The 14,057-nt window shown below is 42.2% G+C and overlaps 1 protein-coding gene across 1 annotated transcript; it reads right to left on the bottom strand.

Annotated features, from left to right (window-relative positions):
- Nucleotides 1–974: 974 nt before the first annotated feature.
- Nucleotides 975–13,780, bottom strand: LOC146563720 (basic helix-loop-helix transcription factor scleraxis-like). The gene is made up of 3 exons (XM_085290303.1): nucleotides 12,248–13,780; nucleotides 11,852–12,068; nucleotides 975–2,483 (listed from the first exon to the last, which is right to left on the bottom strand). Exons 1-3 carry the CDS (start codon nucleotides 12,640–12,642, stop codon nucleotides 2,445–2,447), a joined length of 651 nt encoding a protein of 216 aa, XP_085146429.1. The 5' UTR covers nucleotides 12,643–13,780; the 3' UTR covers nucleotides 975–2,444.
- Between the last annotated feature and the right edge of the window lie 277 nt (nucleotides 13,781–14,057).

Raw genomic sequence — 14,057 nt, 5'->3', positions numbered from 1 at the left:
CTTTAGTATCCAGACAGACGGCCTGCTAGAGAGATCAGACTGTCAGACTAACTGGACCAGAAGTCATTAGGACACGCTAGACACACAGAGCTTTTTCAAAGCTATTGCTTCCTTTTAAAAAGACAAAAAAAAAATACCCCAGCAGTAAGATTATCTACATTTCATCGGCTCATGATAGGACTAAGATCTTTAAGACATGCGGTGCTTTTCAGATCTTTTTCTCGGAAACCTATAAGCAGCAGGGACCACTTATTTTGAATCCGTGTCCTGAGATTTAGTCTTTTGTCATCCCGCGTTACGTTTTAGAAGAAAAAAACTCGTAGGGCATATCAAACAACTGTATTCTTTGGTATAAGCGATTATAGGCTTTGAAGCTATCTTTAATTCAGATTTTAATGAACTTTCAGACGACACGTTTCTCTCCTTCATCACCTTTGTGAGTTGTTTCTTTAAAGTGCGTGTCCTCTAAAAGACATCCATCTGGGGACATATTAACTCTAGAACTGGCTGTGAGTCCCCAGTAGTGATATAATTTGGGGGTGTTTGTAAGATCTGACACATGCACACACACAAAATAAATCAGCTTTGTTTTTCAGCACCATTTCCACTAAAAGCTGTTTTTTGGCAGTGGAAAGTGGCATTTGAATTTTTTGTTAGTTGTTTTCCTTCATCGGGCACTTGTCACATTGTAGGAAAAAGCTCGATAATTGGCACCTCAGTCGCAGAAACAGCTTGTTAGCGTTGTTAAAAAATAATTTGGGAACACCGAACTAGTGCAGCACAGCGGTTAGCCTCCATTAAAAGAACAGGCTCAATTTACATTTCTTTTAATGGTGGAAAATAGCTTAAGAAATTCTACTGTTATATGACTTTGGGACACCAGTGGCATTATAAGATTTTAATACTCTTCATGCAGGATAATATATCACCCAGATGATGCAACATTTTCAGGTAGCCATAACTTCTATCCTCTGACCTTGAAGATAATGTAGGAAAAATGTGTAGTAGTCACAGGAGAAAGAAAAAGATAAATTATTATTTTAAAAAAGAGAATATGCTCAAAAATGAAGGGCAGAATCTACATTTTCCATCACAGCAGTTGCCAGACTGGAGGAGATGCTGCATGAAGGTGATGGAGGACACAGAGTCAGAAACACTGGAAAAGGCAGCAGAAAAAATAAGAAAACAAGTAGATGATGTATGGATGCATCAATAAAAGGACAAGTTCAGAAGAATGTAGCTGGTGTGGGGCTAAGCACACTGGAAAGCCATCAATAACCAGACTCTGGGCAGTGGCACTCCAGGGAAAAGAGAGGAAGAGCAGAGGAGAAGAGAGAACAAGCATGTGGAAAGGTAAAGAAGAGGACAGCAAAGGGACAAAGGCAGATGTCCAAGTAGCCAACCTGCAGATTCAATTTTGCTCATTTTCCTCTCCCCTCTCCCTTTGCCTTGCCTTTTTCTTTCCTCCTTAAGCCTCTGTTGCCAACCTCATCTGCAACTTTAGTCAGTCTGAGCAACAGCAGCACCAACTAGAACCGAGTTCTCGAGGAGAGAAGGAACAAGCATGTGAGAGAGAAAGAGAGCGTCGCAGGTGAGTAAGGGTAATTAGGTTTATGTGAGCTATGGGATCAGACAGAGAGGAAGTTCCACTTAATTCTCTCCACCAGCCACAAAAGCATAATACAGCATTGATTTTAAAATATATCTGCAGCTCACCGGAAAGTCACGGTGGAAACTTCTACAACGTTTATTGGTTGGGACTGGCAAGAATTAGGAGAACATTTTAGAGTACAATCTGTTTAACATACCAGCAGCATATGAATGAAATTTAATCCCAGATATACAAACAATTTATTGCTCATCTTGAGTTAAGTTCAACTCTCAAAAATGATTATTAGAAATAACCAATGCCAACAATGTTCCAGCATATTTTTGTGATGTCATATAGCCAACGATTGTACCTCAAAACGATGCACATTGTTTGTCAAAAAAAAAGTCATATAGCCGTTAAATAACATAGTTTCATTATATAATGTTATGTCACATAAATATACATTTATACTTCAGTTTACACATTAATAACACACAGCTTTTCGGGAATACAAGTTTATGAGTGTGTTTTCAGATCATGTGCCGTAAGTTCTCAGAGTCACTGATACAGTCAAGAGTCTTTTATAAGTGGTATTAAGAGGTTCTTGGTGGTGTTGGTATGCATGTGAAAGCCATTTGAAAGTTCTCAAACTGTAAAAAAATTTTTTTTTTAAAAAAAAAGGTCATTTAACAAAATGCAAACTTTAGTTAAAATGTTCCTGGAAAATCCTGGAAGTGCTGCAAGGAGTCCTTCAAAAGTCTTTGAGTCTGGTTAGTGTTCAAGTTGCAGTAATTTTAAAAATCGCTGTAAGCAAGTGATGAGCATTTTATCCACGTGGCTCGTGTCGTCGTTGTTAGCTCCTTATGGCGGTCTTCCTGTCTCTGTCTTTATTCTGCAAGAGACAGAAACAACATCTCACATCATTGACGGGTTCACTGAAATCAAACTGAAACAACAGTTTGGGTTTTGCTCTCATGAGTTAGAGCTGGAGAAAACTTAAACGGTAGGTGGAAAAAAGGCTAACTGCCATCGAACATTGATTCTTTATGGATGTTGTTGGTGTTTTTACTTGATATATTTCATAGATTTCTCAGGAGGGTGGCTTCAGAAAGTCTTCCCTCCTGTAAGTCGACTTTATCTGTCCAGTCTCACAAATATAAAAAACAATTTGAGGTAAGCTCAAAGAAACAAACTTCTTAATCGTCATTTCATGAAAATTTGCCAGTTTTGATCGAAGCTTTCTCTGGTTTCACTAACACAAGTACACTTTATGTTTAATGAATTTATTCAAACCATATTTCATCACAGAGGCTCTAAAGAAGCCCAGCAATTTTACAGTAAAAAAAAAAAATCATAACAGGTAAAAAAGATGATTTTTTTTTATGTAAACCATAAAAAATGCACTCAAAAATATATGGTTTCGTACTGGAATCACTGGCACAGCAAGTTCATGTGGTTTTAGATGTACTCTGCTTTTAGTTGATGGGAGAGTAAATTAGCCTTGACTACGTGCAGCAAACTCACATAAACACATTCTGTAATGTAGCACACAACATTAATTGTGGTGGCAGAGAGAAATGAGCTTTTCTTTAATACTATTACAGCCTGCAGATTGACATCATGAGCTGGTTCATGACAGCAGAGCATGATGATATGCTTCTCATTTATCTGTGGTATCAGAGCAGGAGGCCCTGATTTCCTGGCTGGTTGGGAGACCTTCGCTATCTGGCCAGGAAAATAACATCACTTTTTCCCTCTTCACCTAACCTCTTCTCAGCTCACTTGGGCCATCTACCACTGGCTTTTCAGGCAACAGTCAAGGGATTTTATTGAACACACCACTGAGTGATATGCAACACATATCATCCATGCTTTTGTAAAAAAAAAAATTTAAAAAGGAGAAAAAAGACGGATGTTTTAAGGATTAACTCATAGCTGACAACGGATCTTTGTTATTTAATTCTTCAGCTGAAGAATAAGGCTACCATTATCCCATATGCTAATATAAGCACTCATGTCCTCTCCTGACTTTTCTCTACCCCCTCTCATATCATCTCAACTAACCCTCTCTGCCTCCCACTTTCCTTTCCTCTCATCACGCCGAACACCTGTTACACATTTCCTCTCAGACGGCGCACAAGGTGTAGGTGTTTGGAAAAATCCGTTTGCCTGAGATCAACATAGGTGGGTTGGTGGTTGGAAGGGTATCAGGCGGTAATCAAAGAATGAGATCATAAGACTTGGACAGGAATTGGTACTCCCACTGACGGAGGTGAGTGAGTGTGAGGAGACGCAGAAACTGTTGTTGTCAATCCTTCCTCCAGCTGGATCAGCAGAGGATCATTAGATTACACTGAAATTGAACCATTACCGTTGCTAGACATGAATCATTACCACTGTGTTACTGGCTGCGAGTGCAAGTATGAGCAACACCAGTGGTATAATTTAGTATGTAGTAGCCACGCTTAAAAGCAGCTACTTCATGTGACCAAATGTGTCTTGTTTGTTCTTCTGTTGTCCTGTTTTCAAAACTAAGTAGATAGTAGATGAGATATTACTAGCATAAGGAAATATAAGAACATCAATCAGCACATGTAGGGTTTCCTCATTTTAAAGATCATAGAGGTCTTTCAGCATTAATCCTAATGCAAATAAGCATATGTTTACCACCATTTATACTCTCAGTTGCCTTCTGGATTGTTTGTACCATAAATAAATAAGAGGCACTTATATCATATTAAGAGTTTCTTATGACCCAAAGACAAAACGAGTGGGAGAAAAGGACAGAAAATCCTTATTTTGTTGGTGTCCGTGGATCCCATCTGTAGATTTGCTCTTTTTTGCTGAAGAGCGCAGTTTTATAATTTATAGTAAATCTCTTGGCTGTGATTCGTGGAGCGCTGGGGGATCCCCCCACATTAAGAACCCTTGCTTCAGGCACAAATCCATTCCTAGTACAACTGAAGAGTCTTGATATGATCACCGTAAAAGATTACACAAGACTAATGATCTGCCTCAAATTATCTGTCAGTTTAACCATCTGACATGACATGTAGTCTTGCTCAGATGTCTATTTTGTGTCACTTACAGCCTGGAAAAACCTCGGCTTCATTGACGCTGTGATCTCATTGTGCTTGTTCCCTTTCACAAACCATCAAAACCATCAGTTGGAAGACAAAAACGCAGCCATGCTCCTGGGTGTTTGTTGGAAAGCAACGGGGAAAATTAAAGGCATTTGTCAGTGGAAGGAAAAGTACTTGAGGCAGTTTAGAGTTAAAGTGGGTACGTGAGAAATTTCACTTGAAACCTGTGTGTGAAAATTGGATGATTTCCCAAATTACATCAAATTGCAGCGGAATCGGTAGGAATCAGCCCACGTCTCATTGTTAGTGCTCCGTGACAGTTTAGAGGCACAGCTGTAGCTGGTGTAGGCGGTTCAGCTGGAGTGAAGCCGGTTCAGTCAAAACAGAAGGTGGAGGGGATTTGGGGAGGGGGGCTTTAAGGCCGGCCTGGTAGTCAAAACAATCTCCTGAAGACTAATAGGGCATGCTCGGATGACATCTCTGCTCTCTCTTTTCTCTTTCCAAACAGGCTCGCGCGCACACACACATACCGCTGTCTTCCCAGGAGGCCGATTTGTCTGACATTAATATGATTACCTGCTGATGTTTACTTTAGATATGATATGATGATACTACCAAACTTGAACAATATTTTTGGACCAACAAGGAGAAAGCAGCCTGTCTTAACCCTAATGTGAAGACAGTAAACACTGTCTTCACAGCATCTTATCAAGTCCACAAATTCAGTCTTTAGTATTGTTTTTCCGAAACCCAATCCTGCCGTTCCTTCACCTATAACTGGATTTTCCATTCTCTTTTTTTCCTGTGTTAAGCTGTTCTGTCAAATACAAACATCTAATTTAGTTTCTGGCTGCACGAGGACAGGAATGACTGGTTGGAAAAAATAATTTCTACTTGGGCACTGGCCCGCAATCGTATAAGGAGATTGGTATTTAACCATGAAATGAAAACTGGTAATATCCTTTCAGTTTAGCGAGTGAAAGTATGTGTATGCGTCAGGGCCTCTGGTGGCTTATAGAAGCTGTAATTTCCCCCATAAATGATCATTAATTGATAAATAAAACATAAGAGACTTCAATTGAGTGAAATAAAACACAAAATAAGGCCCCAGTCTGCCACTACGTGACTTGGACACATCACAAATTCATGTTCATTGCAGCTTTGCCAGTAAGCATGGCTCTTGATTAATCTTAGATTGCCTAATTAGATGCTGCTTGCACCAGGCAGCCACACATGTACTTTATTTTCCCCAGCATTTTAAAAATCTGTTTTAATGACTCCATAACAAGCCAGACTTCATTTTCACTAGTCTCAGATGACTTAATTTTGCTACATTATGCACTAACCAGCGCTTGATCATCAGTGCTAAGATGTAGACCCTAAAAAAACCAGTATGTCATTAGCTTCAGTACATATTGTTTCAAGAAACAGCATAAATCCTGCTTTGTCGCTGTGTTTCTCTAAAGCCTGGCTCGACTTTCTGTATTTTTGCTTTAATTTTCTGGGTGAGCGGCCCTTTCCCCAAAGACCGAATGGCTACAGAATGATAGTTTTGCTAATAGATTTTGTTAGTTATCTGACCCGGCTTCTTCTGCTGGTGTTAAATTAGGATTTAACCGTTTCCATCTGTGCTGAAAATATACAGACAGGTCCACGCTCGAGGGCACACACTCGTACACAAACTCACACACACCGAGCGTGGCTGAGAATACATTTAGACGCTGCCATCAGCGTGTTAGCTGCCTTCGATGCACCTCATTAGCATAGCGAAGCTCTTGCTCACGAGGCATGAAAAACATTCCCTCCAACTCAACGCTAGCATTATCAGCAAATGAGGGCAATTTAGTTTTCATCTATGACGTTCTACCGAGACGTCGACTCCGTGCACAAAAGTGACGCAATGCTTTTTTCCAGTGAAAACAGACTAATATCCAAATAACTGCAAAAACCGCAGTCATTAGCGTGGCCCCGCACATGTCCTATGCATGCATTTAAGCCCTCTTTAGGCCCATGGTTCATTTGATCTCTATAAAGAAGCAAAGTGTAGTTTGAGCACAGCCTAAAAACCAACTGTCCAAACTGGAGGATAAATAGCTAAGTTGATTATCCCGCTGAGTCGTTGGCTATTTCTCTTTCTCTCTCGCTCTACTTCTCCATCTCTGTTTCCACAACTTCCTGCACACCATTAGTTTAGAAAGTGTTGAAAACGCAGTCATGATCCAGAACTCCTTAACTAAGTAATCATATTTAAGACTTTTTTTCTCTCTTTTTTGCACGCTGTCTAGAAGTGGTGAACGGCTGTCTGGTTGGAAAGACTAGGAGGTAGGGTGAAATGCTTTTGATAAAAGTGTCTGAGTGCGGTGGTGTGCTGTGCGCCCACATGTGTGTGTATATATATGTGTGATTGGTGTGGGCGTGAGCGTAAGCAGGGAGGGCGTTTCACAGTGAGTGGTTTCCAGGCTCCTTTAACATCACCATCAAAGCCCAACGTCAATGTGTTTCTAATAGCAGCCGCTGAATTAAACACTGGCTGTATGGCCTCAGCAGAGGATAAATCATTTACAGAACAATTAGCTCATTTGTTGCTCCGCTCTGTGCTGCCAATGACTTCCAGACACAGAGAGCCAGCCAGTGTGTGTGTGTGTGTGTGTGTGTGTGTGTGTGTATCTGTCTGTGAGTGTGTTTGCAAGGTTGCTGCTTAAGACACATTAAAAAATTCACTCTAGATGTGTCACTCACATCCGTCTCATGCAAAAACAAATGCAAGTGGTCCTCGCCCTCACACCAGCAGAGAAGAGGTGTTTCCAGTTGCACAGTGAGATTTTAGTGCCCCCGTCTCTCCATCCACATACAAAAATCACCATGCGTAGTTGTGCTGCAGCCGAGATATAAATCAGAACCGTTTGCGATATCAAAGGCAGAATGCATCGTCTGCTTACGTTTGCTTTTTGATTTCCAGAAATTCCAAATAAATGACCTCCGTTGAGTGCGAGTAAAACTCTGGGCCGTGCCTTAAAATGCTTGTAAACGCATCTAAATTTAACCATTTCAAAAGAAGCGCTGGTCTATTTACACCAACCACACCATAAGCACCAGAGCAGTTATATTTTCACCAAATTTTTCTTTCATTTTTTTAAAAATTTTGTTTCCGAACATAAGATGTTGCTTTTAATTAATCAGACGAGCTTCTTCGAAATTCAAATGATGGAAAACGCTTGGGCACGTCACATCCAGCTAGAAAGGAGAATGCAGTGTGATTGCTCTTATTGGCAGACGAACTGCTATTTCTATTTACTTTAGCCCTTTGAATTGAATTAACCCGCTCTCTGTTTCGGGCCAAAAGAAATAGGCCACAGTTGAACGCTGCGGACTAGAGACAGATAGATTTTAAAAGATGTTTGTTTTGAATCACGTTTTGCATAAATTCAGATTGTAAAATAACTGCAGCAGACAACCACCTCAGCACTTTCACCATCACTGAAGGTGACCTCTACCAGATATTGACTTAAGACAATAAAGAGCTGATGATTATAAAAGCTGCCACTGTGAGCTTCTCCTGTCACATGTTGAGTCCAGGCATCTGACAGTTGCACTGACAGCAAAGAGCCTTTGCACAGGATAGCTGCATCAATCAAGTAGACAGCACGGGGATTTGAGCCGTGCTCGGCTCACCTCAGTCGTCTGTCCTCAGTATTGTACATCTCATTTACAGATGTAGCCATCAAGCATGTCCCCCCCCCCTTTTTTAAATCCAAGTATCAAAGGCACCAGCATGCAAGAGCTGCTATCCACTTTGTCTTTGCCAAACTGCGTGTGCTCCACCCCTTACACATCAGATTTTTGCTGTGATATATATGAACATTCAAGGAGGTATTTGGCATCAAAACAAAAAAGATACTGAGAGTAAATTTCACAAAGTAGCTTTTCATGCTTCACCTGACACTTTAGGGCATCAAGAGAGAGATTTTGTTCTTTATGTTGGCATAAAAAATTAAAAATAGATACATTTTTTTTCCTGACAAGCCTCTACTAAACCTCTCGAATTTTTCAGACGACTTGAAGGTGGGTGAAAATTTTTAACCTAAAATCTGACAAAAAAAAAAAAAAGACCCGTCATTCATCAAACGGCTGACATTTGACGACGCAGCGATATTGAGAGGGTTTTAATCATGTTCTGTATCATTTTCAGGAAACTCACCGTAAATGAGTGAAATTCATTTTAAAGCTCCTTAAGACATGTGTACAAAGAACCGACACATAATGAAATCCCATCACTATTCCTCCGACTCTGTAAGATGTAAAGCGTAGCACTCCGTGTGCAGTAGTCATTACTAACAACACTGTTTGTTTTGAAACAGTTATACAGTATTCACACACATAATAAGAGGAAATGAGCGTATACTTTTCTCACTTTCGCCCTCTCCGACGCTGGAAAGAAGTGTAACTGAAGCAGCTGGTCTAAGCAGACCTGACAGCTGTGATGAACCTCAATGACCATAAAAACATACAAAGAGAGCACTCAGGACACAAAGTCTCATTTTACCTTCACAATCGTTTCCTCTCTGTAATCACCAGCACCGACTCTGCTCTTTAGCCCACTTAGACCCACTGTAGCCACTTTTCCAGAGAAAACGAAATGCTCTCAGGTTCTGCCAATCAGAGGAGGCCAAATGAACCTCATTTTTCTCCTAAAATATATTTTAGATAATTGCATCAATTTACACACACACACACACACACACACACACCAGGCTGCTGCCCCCGCGACCCGGCCTCGGATAAAGCGGATGAAGATGGATGGATGGATGCATCAATTTAATTTGGAAATCGCACAATAAACATTCAGCGTGGATACATGAGCCTCTTTGCACTGCGTGTGCCGATATGATGGCGAGGAGGAGCACTGGAGCCTGGTGGAGTGATATTATTATGACTCCACCGGGCCTTTGTTGAAGGGTCCAGCTAACAAGTCCTGTTCTTGTATCCAAAGCCCAGCTCAGCTTATTCCTGTGTGCCAATACAGATTAACTTTAAACATAGCCACACAGTGTATGCTGTACTTGTACCCACACAACATCCTGCTGCTAACCGTCTAACTAACCAAGTGAAGATTAATCCACCACTGAAATTAGACCAAGAAAGTGCACCATTTAACATTTTTTACTGGTTGTATGCAGTAAAAGAAAATGCAATATAGAGTTAAAAAAAAAAAGATCTTCACATTGTGATACTGATAAGCTACTAAATTCACTTTAAGCAGAACTGCAAAGACATTATAGTTGTTTGTGTGTGATTCATAAAACTGTTTGCATAAACCAAAACTAAGCAACCATTTCTACACCCTTGTGCTAACTCATCTTCTGTCTTCTCGCTTGCGATTCTTCTGGATTCGTTTGGGGAAGTCAGCCAAGTACGCTTGATGCAACGTACACAGCACACAGGGGAGAATAATGAGACTTTTCATTGAGCTACCGGGAAACATCATAACGTGACTGACAGTGTGTAACACAGAGTAAGCTGAAGTGTCTGCGCTCGAGTGTTTTGACATGAGAAATAGTTTTCTACCCAGCATGCATTTACAGGTCAGTCATGCAACCACAGCAGCGAGCTGACAGCAGCAGATAGTATTACAAAGCTCCTACTGGTAGCTCTGACCTCCATCAGGTCGATCGATATGCACAAAGGTGGTGGTGGTGGTGTTTGAGGGGAGCCGGGGTGCACATGTTGAAGGTGAAGAAATGAAACAGAATGAGATGTTTGCGAGGACAAAGGAGGAAGTGAAGGAGGAAGTGAAGGAGTCAGCGAGGACAGACAGGTTAAAAAAGAAGGGACGGGGTACAGGTTTCAGGCGAGTTATCTGCGAGCTGAGGACGTCTGGGTTTGGACGCTCAGGACGTCTAGTTTTTCACTCGCAGAAGTTTGGAGGGGTGGGGGGGACACTAAGACTGCTGAGTCTCAGGTTATCCCCCAGCTAAAGGGTCTCTGGGTTGAGACACTGAGGAGGGTATTAGCTTTCACACACTGCTGGGGTAACGGCGGAGTCTGCCAGATGTCAGCCCCTTACCCATAAATCCTGCTAAATGGGCGGCAGCTATGGGCTGGGGGGGGGGGGGGGAGTCAACTCTTTATCATCTTCTGTAGCATTTGTCAAAATCAGAACTGGGGTCATATATATTTAACTTCACTCAGCTGATCCCTCATTTTCTGTATTTTCTCATCAAGCTGATGATTTTCGTCTGCGAGAGTGGCTTTGATTATGTTAATTTCCCGCGATGACTCAATCAAATATGAGCAGAAACAGGTTCGCCCTAAGGTGTAGCTTATCCATTTTAATAGTTGTAGAGAAATGTAGATTTTTATCAAGATTATTGACAAAAGTGGAGAAGAAAAGTTGGTTGTTTTGGTTTTTTTGCTCTAAAATGTTATCGATTCTCCACCTACATTTTGTCCTGTGACTGTGACTTTCACTGGAACAAAGTAATTGCCAGTTACCAATTTGTATCTCTCAGGTCAATCTCGAGAAGTTATGATTAAAACCTTCTCGTATTCGGGCTGACGTCAATGCATTCTTGAAATTATACGCATGGTTTTGGACGGATTTCACGGGCTCCTGGTCATAAATCTCAGTCACTGCATAAATACCCTTGTAAACTCTAAATTCATATTTTTTAAAAAGAGAGCACAAACAACACCATAGATGGGTTTAGACACAACACTCGTACACATTTAGTCTGGAAAAAGCCTGCGTGCTGTTTGAACCCAGCTCTCGGAGAGAAAAACAACCACTGCTGTGGACTGTAATGCTCAGAGATTTTCAGAAACCACCTGCTTAATTAAAACTAACCCCCGATGATACAATAACACTGAGTCCTTTAAAAAGTGGTTTTGCTTTTACAGTCCCTCTGGGCCAATCTGGTTTATGGGCACATTCACTGATCTCAGGTCAGCTGTCCTAAACCACCACACAGTGTCTCTGACCGCACTGGTCTTCAGCTAAATCTCTATCATTTGTATTTTGGAAAATTTAACAAAGATAAATAAAGAAAACAAGACTTTTCTTTTTAACTTCCCGCCATTTAGTTTTAGAGGATTTTTAAGCAAAACGCACTTTTAACTTAATGTTTTCCCGGATTTCCCTCTTCTTCTTTAACTGACTGAGAGTTCGTTATCCGCTCACCATTTTCCTCTGGTTACTGAGGCAGAAGGTACAGATGTGCTTGGGCTGCGCTGATTGGTCGGATCCTCGGTTGGGGGAGGAGCTGACATGGAAAAACGGCGGTGAGGGAGCGTGGCAGGGCTGTCCGTCATGAAGCCCTTCGCCCAGGAGCAGCACGTTACCCAGATGGCTTATGTAGCTGCTGGCCAAACGCAGCGTCTCGATCTTTGACAACTTCCTGCAATCATGAAAACAGTTGTGGTGTTGACAGAGGAAAAAAAGAAATTTGGAGGGTAACGTAAAGATATCTGCCTCATAGGATATGTTCAAACCTGCAAGAGAATGATGCTAGATGCTAGAATTTTTCGTCTTATTTGTGCATGATGTCACAAAACAGTAACTCATGCAGGTCTTTACCTGTCTGCAGGCTCGGTGGGGATGAGTGTGCGCAGCGCTGTAAATGCTGTGTTGACAGAATTGGTGCGATCTCTCTCCCGCGCGTTGGCCGCGTTCCTCTGGCGATATTCCTTAGGTGGAGATGAGTCCGGGGGGACCAGTCTCGCGGCCATGCCCCCTACTTCTATCCCTCCGCCTCCTCCCCCGCACAGCTTCCTCTTCCTGTTCACCTTGATGTGAAAGGCAGATGGGGAAGACGAGGACAAGCGAAAGGCGGCGTTGGAGGAATTGCTGGTACGCTCCTCGGAGCCCGAGCCCTCGCTGCCGTTCTCGTCATCATCTTCGGAGAGAAGGGCGATGTCGCCGTACAGGAAGCGGCCCGCGGGGGGTGCCGTGCGCAGCATGGCGAATGTCATCTTGGGCGCAACAGCGTGACAGTTACCGGTCAGTCTTGTGGGGGCTTCCTCAAGGCAAGGTTGAGCTGATGAAGCTTGTTGGCTGAAGCTGGCTGAAGGTGTCCACCAGAGATATTTCCCCCAAAACTTCTCTTCTTCACAAAATAAATTAAGCCAGGAGAATCGGATGTTTCCCTTGCGAGTCTAATTTGCCTCAACTTGTAATCTCCCCTTATTGAAGTTGATCCTAAAGCAGGTTAAGAGGTCACGACAACTTGACCTCAGAGCACTCGGGTCATGGACAGCTGCAGGTTCCAAGTCCTTCTTGTTCTTTCTGGATCTATTCACATGCACTTCACATCCCAAAGATCTGTGTCTCCTGCAGCTATCACTTCAAAATAAGAATCAAAAAATCAGTTTATACTTGCATGTTGAAGCAAAAATTGGTCTCGTTTCTCATTGCTTCTCTGCGCGTCTTTCTTTGCCCTTCGTTTCTATATTTGCCCGTTTCAATTCCAGGAACGACTCTGCGCCAGCCGCCTCACTCTCTCGTGCTCTCTGTCCTTTCTCCCTCTCTGTGTGTCTCTGCTCCACATGTGCCTGCAGTCTGAGTGTTTCCGTCTGTCTCTGGTCTTAAAGCCAGTGGGAGGGCAAAAGGACTGCACTGCTCCTCCCTCTGAGCACTGAGGGTCCCTTGGCTGCTCTCTAGAAGCAGGCCGGAGAGACCGGAGGCAAGAGGCAAACCATCCGCAGGAGTTTGTTTTGGCTGCATGCTGATATGTTCCAGGGGAAATCCACCCTAAAACAGATCTTGCATCACCCACGGGGCCCTCTAAAATTTAAGAAATACGGTCGATGTGTTGGATAAAATGCTGTCATGTGGCATTAGTAATAAAGCTGTTATCTTGGACGGTACAATCAGATGTCAGGTTGATCTATTTCTCTATATTTATTTTCTTTTTTCCACAGAAATGTGTCCAGAATCAAATTTACCAAACTGTCTTTTGAATAACGACTGAATATCTTAAAAGAATTTCTGTTGTGTTAACTTGTTTTCAGTTTCTCATGTGATATGTTCTTCCTGGTTTCTGTCATTAGTCTGACAGGGCACGCTACCAGCAAGAGGTACAACTGGGTTTTGCGTTTGCAGGAAAAAAAAAATCATGTTTCGTTCAACCACTTCCTCGACTGCAGTAAGCTGTGAAGACAGAGTGGCGAGTGTGAGTGTTTTTTCTTTCCCTCCGTCTACATCTCTGATTTCATCCCGGGACAGCTGGCCGGGAGGCATCGCTGAGCTCATGGATGACGCCAAAATGTAGGTTTATCCGACCGCAAGACTTTTATCTGTACGAGCTGTGGCACTAAAGAGCTTTGCAATGTATCTATCCTCATGGGACTCAGACATTTAACGTGAATTTAAGGTTCATGCGATTGGA

Source organism: Mchenga conophoros, linkage group LG11 (assembly GCF_057382185.1).
Source record: "Mchenga conophoros isolate Kocher_MC1m ecotype Shallow Benthic linkage group LG11, M_conophoros_male_GT1.1, whole genome shotgun sequence".
Classification (NCBI taxonomy): domain Eukaryota; kingdom Metazoa; phylum Chordata; class Actinopteri; order Cichliformes; family Cichlidae; genus Mchenga; species Mchenga conophoros.
This window is presented reverse-complemented; position numbering and strand designations above follow the sequence as displayed.

Excerpts from the sequence above, each read along its gene's own strand:
- LOC146563720 (XM_085290303.1), bottom strand. The coding sequence starts at position 12,642 with ATGACATTCGCCATGCTGCGCACGGCACCCCCCGCGGGCCGCTTCCTG. Across the intron at positions 12,069-12,247 it reads CCCACCGAGCCTGCAGACAG|GAAGTTGTCAAAGATCGAGA; the intron begins GTAAAGACCTGC and ends TCATGATTGCAG. Across the intron at positions 2,484-11,851 it reads TCAGTAACCAGAGGAAAATG|AATAAAGACAGAGACAGGAA; the intron begins GTGAGCGGATAA and ends TGTCTCTTGCAG.